We start from the raw sequence: 12,743 nt of genomic DNA, 5'->3' as shown, positions 1-12,743 counted from the left end.
TTTCTTTTGCACACGGCTTGACGTCTTCAAGTCTGATATCAATTTAGTTCGCCTGTATTTCCTCTCGGCGCGACGTCAGACTGCCCGCAGCTCTTCATATATAACGTCAACGGACGTTCTTGAATTTAATGTTTGGATGATGTGTGTTGTTGCGTGCATTGCTGCTCTAATGCGCTCTTCAATCTCTTTCGGTGAAATTACACAGTTGCAGGATTCTTCTAGCATGTTCTGAAAAGCATCCCAGTCAGTGTGTCGCGTATGAGAACTTGGAAGTCTTGTAAACCATCTCAGTTGTACATAAGTAGGTAGGTGATCACTGCCATACGTTTCAGCATCTGTGCACCAGGCAGCAGAAGACGAAAGGCATCGTGAAGCGATAGCTAAATCGAGACAGCTGCTGTATGTTGTGCCACGAAGAAATGTTGGTGATCCATTGTTCAGGATGTCAAGATCATTGCTGCTTGTGAAGTTAAGAAGTTGTCTTCCTCGAAGATTTGTGATCCTACTGCCCCAAAGATGGTGGTGCGCGTTGAAATCGCCTACAATAATATGAGGTCCTTGGCAAGAGTCAAGAACAAGTTTCAGGTGTCCAGAGTTAAATCTTCCCCTGGGAGAAATATAGTCACCGATGATCGAGATTATCCAGCACTTTAGCTTCAGTGTTATAGAGACGTACTCATTGCTGTTATGCACCGGAACTTGGGTTAGCGAATACGTGAGGTCACATCAAACACATAGTAAAGCTTTGCTAATATTTCCACTTGTCCCAGACGCGAATTGTTCATATCCAGAGAGTCTAAATGGCGATGTCATATTCGGCTCGCATATTACGATAAGCAGCCCGGATGTTGCTACCGATATATGATGGCGGTCTTTTGTACACCTGGTGCAGTGTGCAATGTACTCCTCGGTGAGAAAAATGCAGCAAAAACAAGGAAATCCATGCGCCACCGATGTGGAATTTTTATGGTGCTTAAGATGGCAGTCGCAGCACCGAGTGCCACTCATTGTGCCGTTATTGAGCAGTTGTCCGGGAATACACACTTCTTGCTTCAAGAACACTACTTTTGGTGCCACCCAACAGGCATCGCGTGCAGATTCGTGCCGGACGTACATTTGCACGAAGGGGTCGTAATCTTGCTCGATTGCCTTCGGGTATACGGGATACGACCACTTTCTGGCTCGACACCAGGCGCGTCGGTGCCTACAGGCGACAGCGTGCGCTGGAGAAATGTTGCTGCATGCGTGGAGCACTGTTGCTCTGCGTCCTGTGCCAAGTTATGCAAAATCTTGCAAAATAGGTCGTATCACCGAAAGCAATTGACCGATAGTGTTGCTCCACGGCAGTGCTGCCACTGCTGATCGACGCAGGCTGTGCACCTTGTACTGTTTGGCAGTGCCCTTCTATATCCTCGAGCAAAGCTTGGCAAAGTAGACTAACGGAATTTCAACAGTAAAGTTATGTTCTGCGACACATTACCCGTCTGTGCTGTCTCATTTCGCAACAACAAAATTTTGGCGAAAGTGAATTTTTTTTTATTTCCTTGCTGATTTTGTTAGTGCAAGGTTCAACTGTGCGCCATAGCCACTGAGCCAGCGTGCAGGGACTTTAGTACTTCAAGCAGCAGCTATCATCAGGCTGCCCTGTGATAACTGTACCCATCCAAAACTTAGCTTCTAGCCAAGATACTGAAGAATGCATTTAAGCCTTCAATATTGTCAATTTGTGTTTGGTCAATTCATCTTGCAATTCGTGTTCATGGTGCCTAGCCTCAGGCCAAGCTAGCCAGCCAGCTATATACGGGTCTGCACTCGTTGCAATGGACCTGCGTATAACAGGCTTTCGGATATAATGGACCATATTTCAGCCTTAGTTTGTTCTACCTATTTTATTAATACAACGAAGTTCCCTTTTAATGGACCACGCTACAACAGACTGTTGGCTATATCGGACGAAATTAGTGGCAATTTTTTTCAAGATCGACTGCATAAAACATACTTTTGCCGTGTCTACACTGGCAGACAACTGACTTGCAAGGGTTAGCGGACGATCACAGCTCGATATTGTGCGCGAGGAAGGAAGGTAGGGTGGAAATGCACTGTCTTCCCTCTCGCGCACAAGGGAGACAGGAGGCGAGTGAGAGAGGGGGGTTCTACTCCGACGGCTGCTGCTTATGGCGCGGCCGCCGTATTTTGAAAGCTATCTGCAAGGTGAACAAAGTGTGTGCCAGCGCGGACGCCGTATCTTGAAAGCAATTTGTGATGTGGACAAAGTGCGCGCCTGTGCTGGCACCGTACCTTGAAAGTGATCTGTGATGGGAACAAAGTGCACACAGTGCCAGTAGCTTCGTATGTGCTGTGCTTTCGAGGTTTAGTTAGCATTGAAGCGAGAGATAGCACGAAGGTCAATTCGTTCGCTGCTGCTGCTGTGCTTGTCTTGCTTAATTTGCTATTACAATCGATGTTTCGCCTTTCGGGCAAAACTGCAACTTCTTTTTTAACTTTGAATGTTCGTTACTCACTCTTTGTAATAAAGTCATTAGAAATTGCGACAAAAGTTTCGGAAGTGAGGCATTTCGAATATTACGGACTTTGTATAAAACGGACGTTTTCTGCCGGGTTATCAGGATCCGTTGCAATGAGAGTCAGCTGTATTAGCATGATGAGCTTGTACAACTTCTTTTACAAGTTACGAGTTTTATCAGGTTTATTTCTGAGTTCTAGATCCTTTGTATGTGTAAACTTCATGCTTGCAAGCAAACACAAGCACTTGGAAAGTTTGGGAACTTGCGAGTCTTGTCAGCAGGTTCAATTGGCATCAAATCCCACAACATACCTGTAGATCTTGGAGGCCATGGAATTAACAGAGTTGATGTTAGTGGGAAACATGTTGTGGCAGTGGTCAATCGATGTACCCTCAGTTACCCAGGTTTTTGAAGCTCGAAATCCAAGAAACAACCATTTTGTTGCAGCCCATGCATCTATCCTTAATTAGAAGAGTTAATCTGATACTTCTCTGTCCAGTTAAGACATTTCTCGCCCCTATTCCTAGGTGAGTGGAGAGGTTGCAGGGACTCTAGCCTTTCCCAACTTTTCTGCTCCAACAACTTCTGCACTCGGCTTTATAGTGCTAAGGGCAACACATGTGGTGCTGTAGTCGGCACACGAGTCTAACTCTCACTGGCACTAAGGTATGTACATTATTTTTACAGATGGACCTTACTGGAATGGGACGTGGGGCAAACACATCAAGTGCTTCACCTTTGCAGAGATCAAGGGCTTTCAGAAGGTGTGTTGCTCAACTTCCTTCACCGCTTTTATGACTGCTGTTTCAGTGTAGTCGGTGTGTCTTGCCCCTACTTGCCCACGTGAGTCATGCTTCTAGCAACCCTTTTGCTAAGTGCACTGATAGAAGGAATGACCCATTCAAGATGACGGGAGAAAGGCTATGAATGCATCGATTCCAGAAGTGTGTGGTTCCTGTTATGCAACAGTAGAACCAAGCTAGTACGTAATATGCTGGTGTATTCTCCCACTTGTAGCACTGCTAAAGTTTGATCTCTTTGATGCTTAGAGCACAATAAGCATGTTTACATGTATGCTGTAGCTGTTGTGTCTTTAATGCAGTGGGATACATGATTTACTTATGCACACCTGTGAGCGCTCGAGCTGTTCTGCTTGTGTAGTTAGCACAAGCAGTCTTGAGCACAGTTCTTAGAGCACAGTTCCTTGAGCCTACGAGAACCCACCATATATATTGGCCATATGCTCCAGCTGGCCAATGCAGTCATTGCTAGATATATCGAACTCTGAAAAGATCGCGAAACAGTCTGACATATCGATAATTCAAAATATAAAGTATGCCTATCTAAAGCTTATCCGAGATCCCTGCATGTCTCGAGACATTTTCCAGAGATCATGAAAACTGGGGAATTGCCGATTTGCTTCTCCAAAGCCATGTCGAACCTGCGAAAGTTGAATTATTTTTTGCTCGCGACCATTGCAAGTCGCTCGCGCTGCAGAATGGTCTTCGCAGCACTAACCTTAAATTCCAACGTTACACCTTAAAGTGCTTGTTGCACCTTTTTATGCAATAAAGGTATATATTAGGGGTGTGAGAATACTTGGGTATGTAATAGTGAATGTATGAACAATTTGATTTGCAAATTGAGTATCTAATATTTGATTTCCTATATATTCAATTTTTCGAATGTTACCTCCATCCGTAGTTGGTGTCTTGACGAGCACAGCATTCCCACAGTGCGTGATCTTTATTGGTGCATGGTTCAACCAGGTTGATCAGACCGCTTGAAACGATTAACGTTATGCGAACAGCGGGAACAATACAATCAGCACATGTGGAAAGCATAGAAGCATGTGCGAAGCTTGAACGAACCTTGTGTCGACAAGGGTGGCTCCGTACGGGCATTGTTTGTACGGTGCCACATCAAGCCTACCTTGGGGAGCGTTCGCAGTGACACGCTACTGCATCAGCCGGGGCAGCCTGCCCGCGGGACTCACGGCACTCCTTTTGCGCTGAAAACGAAGTGAAACACCCGCTCGGACAGCATCAAGCACGAGGGGCTCAATGGTGCATGCGAAATGTGGCACTGCGTGGATCTCGATGCCAAATGTATTGAAAAATTTAATGCAGTAAAAGCTTGCTAACTTGAATTTCATGGGGACGCTTAATGAGTTCAAATTAAATAAATTATAGCTAATGAAAGTCATTGAAAAACAGCCAGGATTAGACTTGGTTGCTAGAAAGCACTTGTAACTCACTGTTTGTTAACCAAAATAATGTGTGATCACTTTTTGTAGGGGTATGCGAATACTGTATCAAAATTTTTGAATAGGAATTGAATACGAATACTTAGCATCCAATATTGAATCGAATATTGAATAATGATATGTGTGTGCATTTATTAGCAGGTTGTTTTATTTTAACATGTTGCAATATTGCAGTTACATTGTCATTTGTAAAAAAATAAACTAGTAAGCCCTTATACTAAAAAATTGTGTATCTAGCTCGTGCTAACTTAGGAAAATTGAGTGGGGTAATTTCCACTAGTTGTCCATTCTCACCAACCTGTGCCTTATTTTACCACATCGATTTCCCGTAAACTCAGAGGCACTTGACCCTGTACCAGCCGTCACTCACCGCATTTGCTGTCACGCAGGACTGGGGCTGGAACCTGTAAAAGAGCGCACCCTCGCCGTTCGCAAACCCACGCCCCTTGCTACCCAGGTTCTGGCTTTTCTGCGAAGTTTAGATGTCCAGTGGATAAGCATGTTTTACAGGCGAAATTTCGCCAGCACCATGATATTATCGCAAAATTCAGCACAAAATCGCATACGCTTCCTCAAGTTAGACAGAAATAAACGCTAAACACTGTTTGCTCCCACATAGCCACCAATATTTGATTTGTTTCACATATTTGTATCCAATCGAATATTTGAAAATTTCAGAATACCTACTTTTCAAATAGAATACGAATATTAAAAATATAATATTCGATAATACCATATTTTCTCGAATCTAGGCCGGCACCGATTCTAAGCCGACCCCTGAATGTCCGAAGCCGGAAAAAATTTAAAAACTTGCCTCGAATGTAGGCTGAACAAGAAAGTGAGAACAGCATTCACAAAATGAAAACAGCATTTATTTAATATGAATATGCTGAGCTCACTCCACCTTAACATCGGTGCTAGCCTCGTCGTTACAGTCCAGACCAACTGCACGCTTGCGGACGCGCAAGCTTGCGTCCGTGCGCCAGTGCATGCGCGGACAGTGTGGCACGGCTCGCACGCATAGAAACGCGGCGCGATCTTGGTGAACAGCTCCTCTCTGTTATTGCGCGCTTATTTTCCTTATTGCTATCATCACCTTCTTGCGGCACGCGCAAAAAGCGTCTCCTGTTGCCCCCTCCAACGACGGATGTTGTTCTCATCGATGCTGAAGTCCCGCCTGGCTTGAACGTTTCACGATGCGGCTCTGCTCTGTGGCTAGCACACCTTGTTGTTTGAAAGTGGCACTATAGTGGCATCGCCTGTTTGGTGTCATTACGATAATGCCAGGCCGCAAGCCGATACGACACAGGTCAAAATAGTGACGTTGCTCGTGTACTTCAGTTGGCTACTGGCGCAGCTAATAGCGGCTGTGATACTGACTTTTCTAGATGACGCTAGCTGTGCACCATATTGATCATTTTAAATTACAACCTGGTGTGTTCTTTAAAATCCTCGAATCTAAGCCTAACCCTAGAGTTAGGCATATGATTATTTGAAGAAAGCTATTGGCCTAGATTCTAATAAACACGGTATTAGAAATTTTCGAATATTCGCACACCCCTACTTTTTGCTTCTTTTCTTTGAAAGGGATGGTCATCAGTTTGTCTTCCAAAGCACAAACATGACACGGAGCATCACGTTCACCCTCCTCGAAGTCGAAAAATATGCGTGCGACACTGAGAGCGCCTTCATTGCTTGCGTAGCAGGGTAGTGCATCGGTGCCTGGTCTTCTTCCTTGTCATCTTCATCGACGACGAGTTCTTCGCTAGTTACTCATTGTCTATCAGAAGGCCGCACACCACTGGACTGCTATCTGCACCAGTGAAGCTGTCAAAATTGATCTGGTCCAGTGCATCAGGCAATCCTGTGGGGATGACTTCGTGCTGACTGGGCTCGCAAGCTGCTTCCATGCCTTGGGCCTCATCGGCCACAGTGAAGCCACAGTGATGGAAACAGTTAGCAACTGTTGCAGGAGTGACCTCATCCCAGGCACACGCCAACACATGCAAGGCTGTGGGCAGCGCGCAGTGTGCTCTTTTAAGTCCGTGCACAAAATTAAGCAATCCAACATGTAGTGCCTAGAAAAATTTTAATATCTTAGTGACTCCCTGGTCCATTGGTTGCAGGGCTGCTGTTGTGTTCGGAGGGAGAAACGCAAGCTTAATGGCCTTCAGATCCATATTGACCGTGTGGGCAGAACAGCTGTCCACAATCAAAAGCACTTTTCTGTTGCTTAGTTCAAACTTAAGGTTGAGCTTGATTAGGTACTGCTTTAATATTTCCCGCGTCATGCAAGCTTTGCAATTAGCTGTGTGTTCCGCCTGCAGTGTGCAGATATTTTTGAAGCAGCAAAGCTTAACAGCCTATGTCTATGACAAGGCAGGGCAGTTTCTCCATCCCGGTCATGTTTGCTGCAACCAAGATGGTTATGTGTTCCTTCCTCCACTTCCTGCTTGTATAGCTGCCTCCTTTGTATGGCATTGTCTTGCTTGCTAACAGCCTGTAGAACACGCGGTGAATAGGCCTTCAGATACTCCTGCAAAGCACTGTTTTGTCACGTCGCACATGTCTCGCTGCTCACATCCTTGCTTTTACCCGACAAGTGCAAAACACAATCTCGTGCCTGTCCCAGAAAAGATGCAGCCAGCCTTCTAAAGTGCTGAAATCCTTGATGTTAAGGCGAAGCACTGCTGGCTTCGCCTGTTGGCTTCAGTATGACCATCGGGCTACTCAGTGAAATGTCTTGGTTTCTCACCTCCTTTATCTGGGTGACCAGTGTGTGCTCTAATTCCAGGTGCTTCGCAGGTTGAAGTCTCCTGCAACTGCTGGCAGAAGCTTCAGTTGCATAGGCCTCCTCACTCGCTCTCTTGTTTTGTATGTAAGTTGAGAATGTGCTCTTCAGAATGCAGTGCTTCTTGGCAATTTTGAGTTTGTTCGTCTTGTCAGCATCCACTTCTCCTTGAGCGTTTTGCACTGTAGCCTTTAGCGTGAGAAGACAGTTACGTGCTAGGCCTAGCAACCGAGCCTGCCGGCACAACAGAAAGAGCAGCAAAGTAGCGTGAATGGTGAAATGGGCATGAGATGTGAAAGAACCGTTGTTATTGTTGCCGGCGACATCACAGGCCCACTGGCGACACCATGCGACTATGCCACGCATGCAGTCAGTGCGCTGCCCTTGGAGCGTTCGCGCCACCTATCGTTACACCAAGAAAGATTTTGCAGCTGCAGTATGAAACATCACCGCGTGAGGGTGTGCAGTTTGGCGGTGCACAGTTTTGAATTGTTGATGGAGGAGCCGGTGCACATGCAAAATAATGAGTTGGTTTACCCATAGGCACTTATGCTGTCTGGCCAGACGGGGACAGTCAGCTTGAATTAATGAGGTGCAAAGTAACGAGCCTTTACTGTAGTAAATATTCTATTTGAGAATGTAATTATTCGGACTTTCACTATTCGATTCAATTTGTTGATATTCGAGTACTCGTACACCCCTACTTGACTCTCATGTACTTTTATCATACTGTGTTGATGTCCAGCTAATCTCATTAATAAAGCACGCAAAGCATTGCTCTGACCACTGAGAAGTGCGAAAAAGAATAGCATGAAAGGCATTGCTAGGAAATTGTGGCCATGGAGTGTCTAGGCCAAGCACAATTTATGCGCACTCCAGCACGGATTGACAAACTTGGGCTTTATCCTTGGACGATTGATCACCTTCCAAAGATACTTCAATTTTCGTGATGTTTTGCATGACTAGCACCGTATGTGTCGACGTTTCCATACAGTCATAAGGTAGCGTGTTTGGCACTATGTCAAAAATGACGTCGCTTGCAGACGCCAACGTGTCTTGTGCTAGTAACAGGAAAGATAGCGTGCTAAGAATGCCTTCACTCCTAGGCTCGGATGCCTCCTGTGCTAGTCATGTGAAATTGAAGGTATCCTCGGAAGTAATGTTCTAGAAATAGGGCACACATCCTTTTGGCCACTTTTTGAATAAAATCACTTACTTTTGGGTGAATCCAGCATTTCAGACTCTCAATTATTTGAATGTTTTGGTGTTCCCCATTGTGTCCGAATTATTGGTCGGCTAATGTATCCAAGTTTGACATATCCAGGATCGACTGTAGTGTAGCGTGCAGTATGCTTTCCTTGCCATCTTCCTTGTGTCTGTGACACTTGCAGAGGTGCTGACTGACTAATAGAAAAGTTCCTCCAGAGTAATGAGCAGTGATAACCAGATGCGATTTGTTCCCAATTTAAAGGGAAAATCTCACAAATTCGCTAGTTTGGATCTCAATAACAAGAGAAATACGCACTATTTCTTGACTAAAATTTAGAGGCAGGTGTGGAATTGTGTCAGAAATATGGAAATGAAAAGATTGGAAATTAGGTTATTGGGGCTTAGTTTTGATTACAAAGAGCCATGGCTCCTCATCTCCTGGGATTCCAGTATACGTCTGTCTCCCTGGTGGTGGGAACTCATCATTAAGCGGTTCATGGTGTGTGGCCTGTTGCAGGTGAACCACTTTCCGGGCAGCTTTCACCTGGGGCGCAAGGACAAGCTGTGGCAGAACGTGGTGCGGCTGGGACGCATCCGTGGTGATCGGGGACGCCCATCGCTGCCCGACACATTCCTCCTGCCCCAGGAGCTGCCTCTGCTGCGGGATGCCTGGATTGCCGAGACTCCGGGCGACCACTGCTGGATCATCAAGCCCGTCAGTAGACCTCCTCTCCTCAGCCGGCTCTTGTAGAGCATGTTTGAGATTGATAAATAGTGTGGACCATTTGGGGGTGCAACCAGAAGATTAGCTTGCATTCGAAACCCACTTATCTACACAAAGCCCAACACATTATTTTTGACACATTAAGTTTGATACCTCATAAACGCTGATTTAAGCGTGAAAAACTTCATGCAAAATGTGCACAGTGAAATCTCGATATAACGAACTTCAGGAGACTGCAATAAATGGTTCGTTATTCTGAAAACCCGTTATAGTGAAAGCCCCAAAATGAACCATTCCACCTATTAAGGGGGGACCCTCCGCCTGAAAACTTTTTCTTTAATTCCTTGTTGATTTTGATGAAACTTGCTGAGTTTATGTACAGTGAAACCTCGTTAAACCGTAGTTGGCCAGAGCTCGGAAAAACTACGTATTAAACGGTAGTACTGTTTAACCGAAATAGCATGAGATCGCCCACTTATCCGTCGAAAACGGAACTCGGAGAGAGTGCGATGAAAGGGGATAAAAACATGCAGTATTTATTCACTTCGCGCGACAAAAGTGTTATTTTCATTCGATGCCGTGGCGGCCTAGCACGACGACAGCGGCCCCAAACTTACTGAAGCTGCGTGCCAGGTTTTCAGCCAGCCGCCTCTTCTCGGCAAACACTCGCATGGCAGATTCCTTGTTGGCGTTACGTATTTTCCGTGCACGCGTGCAGTAGTGCTGCAGAAGTCCCGGGGGTGCATTTTCATTGCTGGGTGCCGGAGTTTGGAATACTTTTCATTTGGAATAGAGTTACGTTATCGCACCCCTGTTCTCGTCGCGACGATTACATTCATTAGGCTGACGTAATGCGTAGCTTCAGCCACTGTCGGGCCTGAATCGCCCATGCTGTTGCTTTCCGTGTCGTCCTTATCACTGTCGTGGGTGACACTTCAACAACAACAGAGGCAACGATGGCGAAAAGTCAGAACCTCCTAGCCGACATGTCTTTGCGGTCGCAGCAGCGCTGCCAAGCAACTTCTTCCCATTCCAAATGCCATACGCCGTAGTCAACAGCAGATCCTTGTCGCGTGCCAGCACCGACTTCTTCGTGTCACGTTCAATAGCACGGACAATGTCTAATTTTTCTTCTATGCTGAGCACCCGGCATCTTTTTTATCCGAGCTAGGGAATGACGCAAGTCCTCACTTGCACGACGCCGTAACGCTCTCTGGCACGGCGTCGAAATGATGCTGATGTTGATGTGGCTTCACGCGTAAACACACAGGGCGCTTGGAGGCCGTTGTTCCGATCTCTGAGGCTTGTTGTTCTGCCGGGCCGCCCGATGGAGACGACGCACCGCCGTGTTTGCGCGACGAAAAGTTGAAACGCTACGTTTTAACCAATGCGTAAGCAATAAGCTGGTACTGTTTATGTGGATACAAAACACATTATGTTCAATGGCCGCTGAGTCGGGGATTTGACTTTACTACCTTTAAAACGAAACTACTGTTTAAGCGGGTACGGTTTAACGAGGTTTTACTGTATTTCAATGTGCTAGTTTTAAATATGCATCCAGTTTTCTTGCAGAGTAAGTAACTTTCTAGAAATTGAATAAATTCATCTTTATTGCATAATTTGCTTGGAGGTGAGCTATCTGCCAAACTATACATGGCATAATAAATATCGACATATGAAAATGATGCGGAACTAACAAAGAGTTCAAATAAGCAAGTATGGTGTTCTAACCCAATTTTATATCAAATGGGAACATTGCGAACTTCAGTGAGGGAAATTCATGTAACTGCTAAAACAAACATATGTAAAAATTTCTCTGATAAATGCAACAACGTAATTTCGCTTATTTGCGCTCTACACAGCTTTGCCTTTCTGGAAAAAATAGAATTGCAGTGATAGCGCAAGTAAAAGTAGAGATAATGCACCTCACCCACACAACAAACATCCGTCCGACAAAACAACAAAAACACATTTCACAACTGATATATTGAAAGAATGCTTGAAAAAAACAGCACCAAAGGCTATCAGTAGGCACTAGGCATAATTCGTGACTGTTTGGCCGTTGCCTGTCGACGACATAGTGTGCACGGCGAGTACGTTCACTTCAAAAGGATTACACGTTTTTGGGCACTCAATTCCCTGTGAGCTCCATCCCGACGCAACTTCACCGCAGCTCTCGCAAACCACAGTCAGTTCAGTAGCGAGACCATAATCCCGATTGCTCTGCTCCAACTACGCAGAAGCACCGCAAGTATTACACGAGAAAGCGCTGAGAAGATTGTTTACTGCTGCAAGTCCGATGACAACGTACGGAGTAGCGGGCTTCGCAACCGAGGCTGTTGCACTATCGGCAGTCGGATCTTCAACAAAACGCCGAATCTTTCACTCCGTGGCCGTTGTAGATGCAATCTTGTAGAGTGTAGCTTTCTCATATGCTCTTATCTTATCCACTTCCTCTTCAGTTGTGACTGCCGTGTTCAATTCTTAGGTGAGTGTAACCAGCATGTAGATATGCGTGATCCGGCAAAGCAGTTGAGGTGTCAACGTTCGGCGGTGGTACGACCTCAGCGCCGAGCTGCCGGGTATACTACTGTGCCGGCTGCGATGATGGAATCACTTTCGGAAGTTTATTGCATCTTGTACGTTTCCACCGGTTTCGAATCACGGAACGAAAATTTGTCGGACCTCCAGCATATCCAGTGTTGCATTCGTGAGACTAAGACAAAATGGCAGCTCTTTTCGTCGTTTGAGCGCTCGTGGTCCTTGGAGCCAATCATGGCTCGCCATCTTGGTTACATGCTCAAACTGGCCAATAATAGTGTGTGCCACGCATGTTTTTTTCTGTTGTTTTTTTCATGACTTCAGCACCGGCAATGTTGCCGACCGACAAATAAAGAAAGCCAGAAACATGAGCTTTCGAATTATACCAAAATGGCACTGACAGAGCACGTAGTTATTGAGGTATGCGCGACGAAAATTGGGCACGATTTGTCCCCAATTTGAAGGACGCTTGCTGATTTGCATCTTTAGATCACGATAACGGCCGAACTATGCAGTATTTTGCAACCAAATTTTGTTTCTGGAAACGGGCTAGGAACAGTGAAAATAAAAATTGAAATTCAAACTTTGGGTAGATTTTCGGTCCTAAAGACCCGGGTCCCCCCTTAACCCATCAGTTCATAGGTTGTCATCATTTGAGCTATCCACGAAAATGTTGCTGTTGGCTTG

The 12,743-nt window shown here is 45.5% G+C and overlaps 1 protein-coding gene across 3 annotated transcripts in view; it reads left to right on the top strand.

Moving 5' to 3' along the window:
• LOC142572986 (tubulin monoglutamylase TTLL4-like) overlaps positions 1-12,743 on the top strand; it is a 90,421-nt gene that overhangs the window by 18,815 nt on the left and 58,863 nt on the right. For all 3 annotated transcript variants that reach the window (XR_012826189.1, XM_075682470.1, XM_075682469.1), the window contains exons 6-7: positions 3,213-3,289; positions 9,309-9,506. Coding sequence is in view for 2 of the 3 variants with exons in the window: in XM_075682470.1 (XP_075538585.1) it covers positions 3,213-3,289; positions 9,309-9,506 (275 nt within the window). In the remaining variant the exon portion in view is untranslated. The remainder of the gene's footprint in view (positions 1-3,212; positions 3,290-9,308; positions 9,507-12,743) is intronic.

This window comes from Dermacentor variabilis, chromosome 2 (assembly GCF_050947875.1).
Source record: "Dermacentor variabilis isolate Ectoservices chromosome 2, ASM5094787v1, whole genome shotgun sequence".
Lineage (NCBI taxonomy): Eukaryota > Metazoa > Arthropoda > Arachnida > Ixodida > Ixodidae > Dermacentor > Dermacentor variabilis.
The sequence above is the reverse complement of the archived record's forward strand: the minus strand, read 5'-3'. Positions and strand labels throughout refer to the sequence as shown.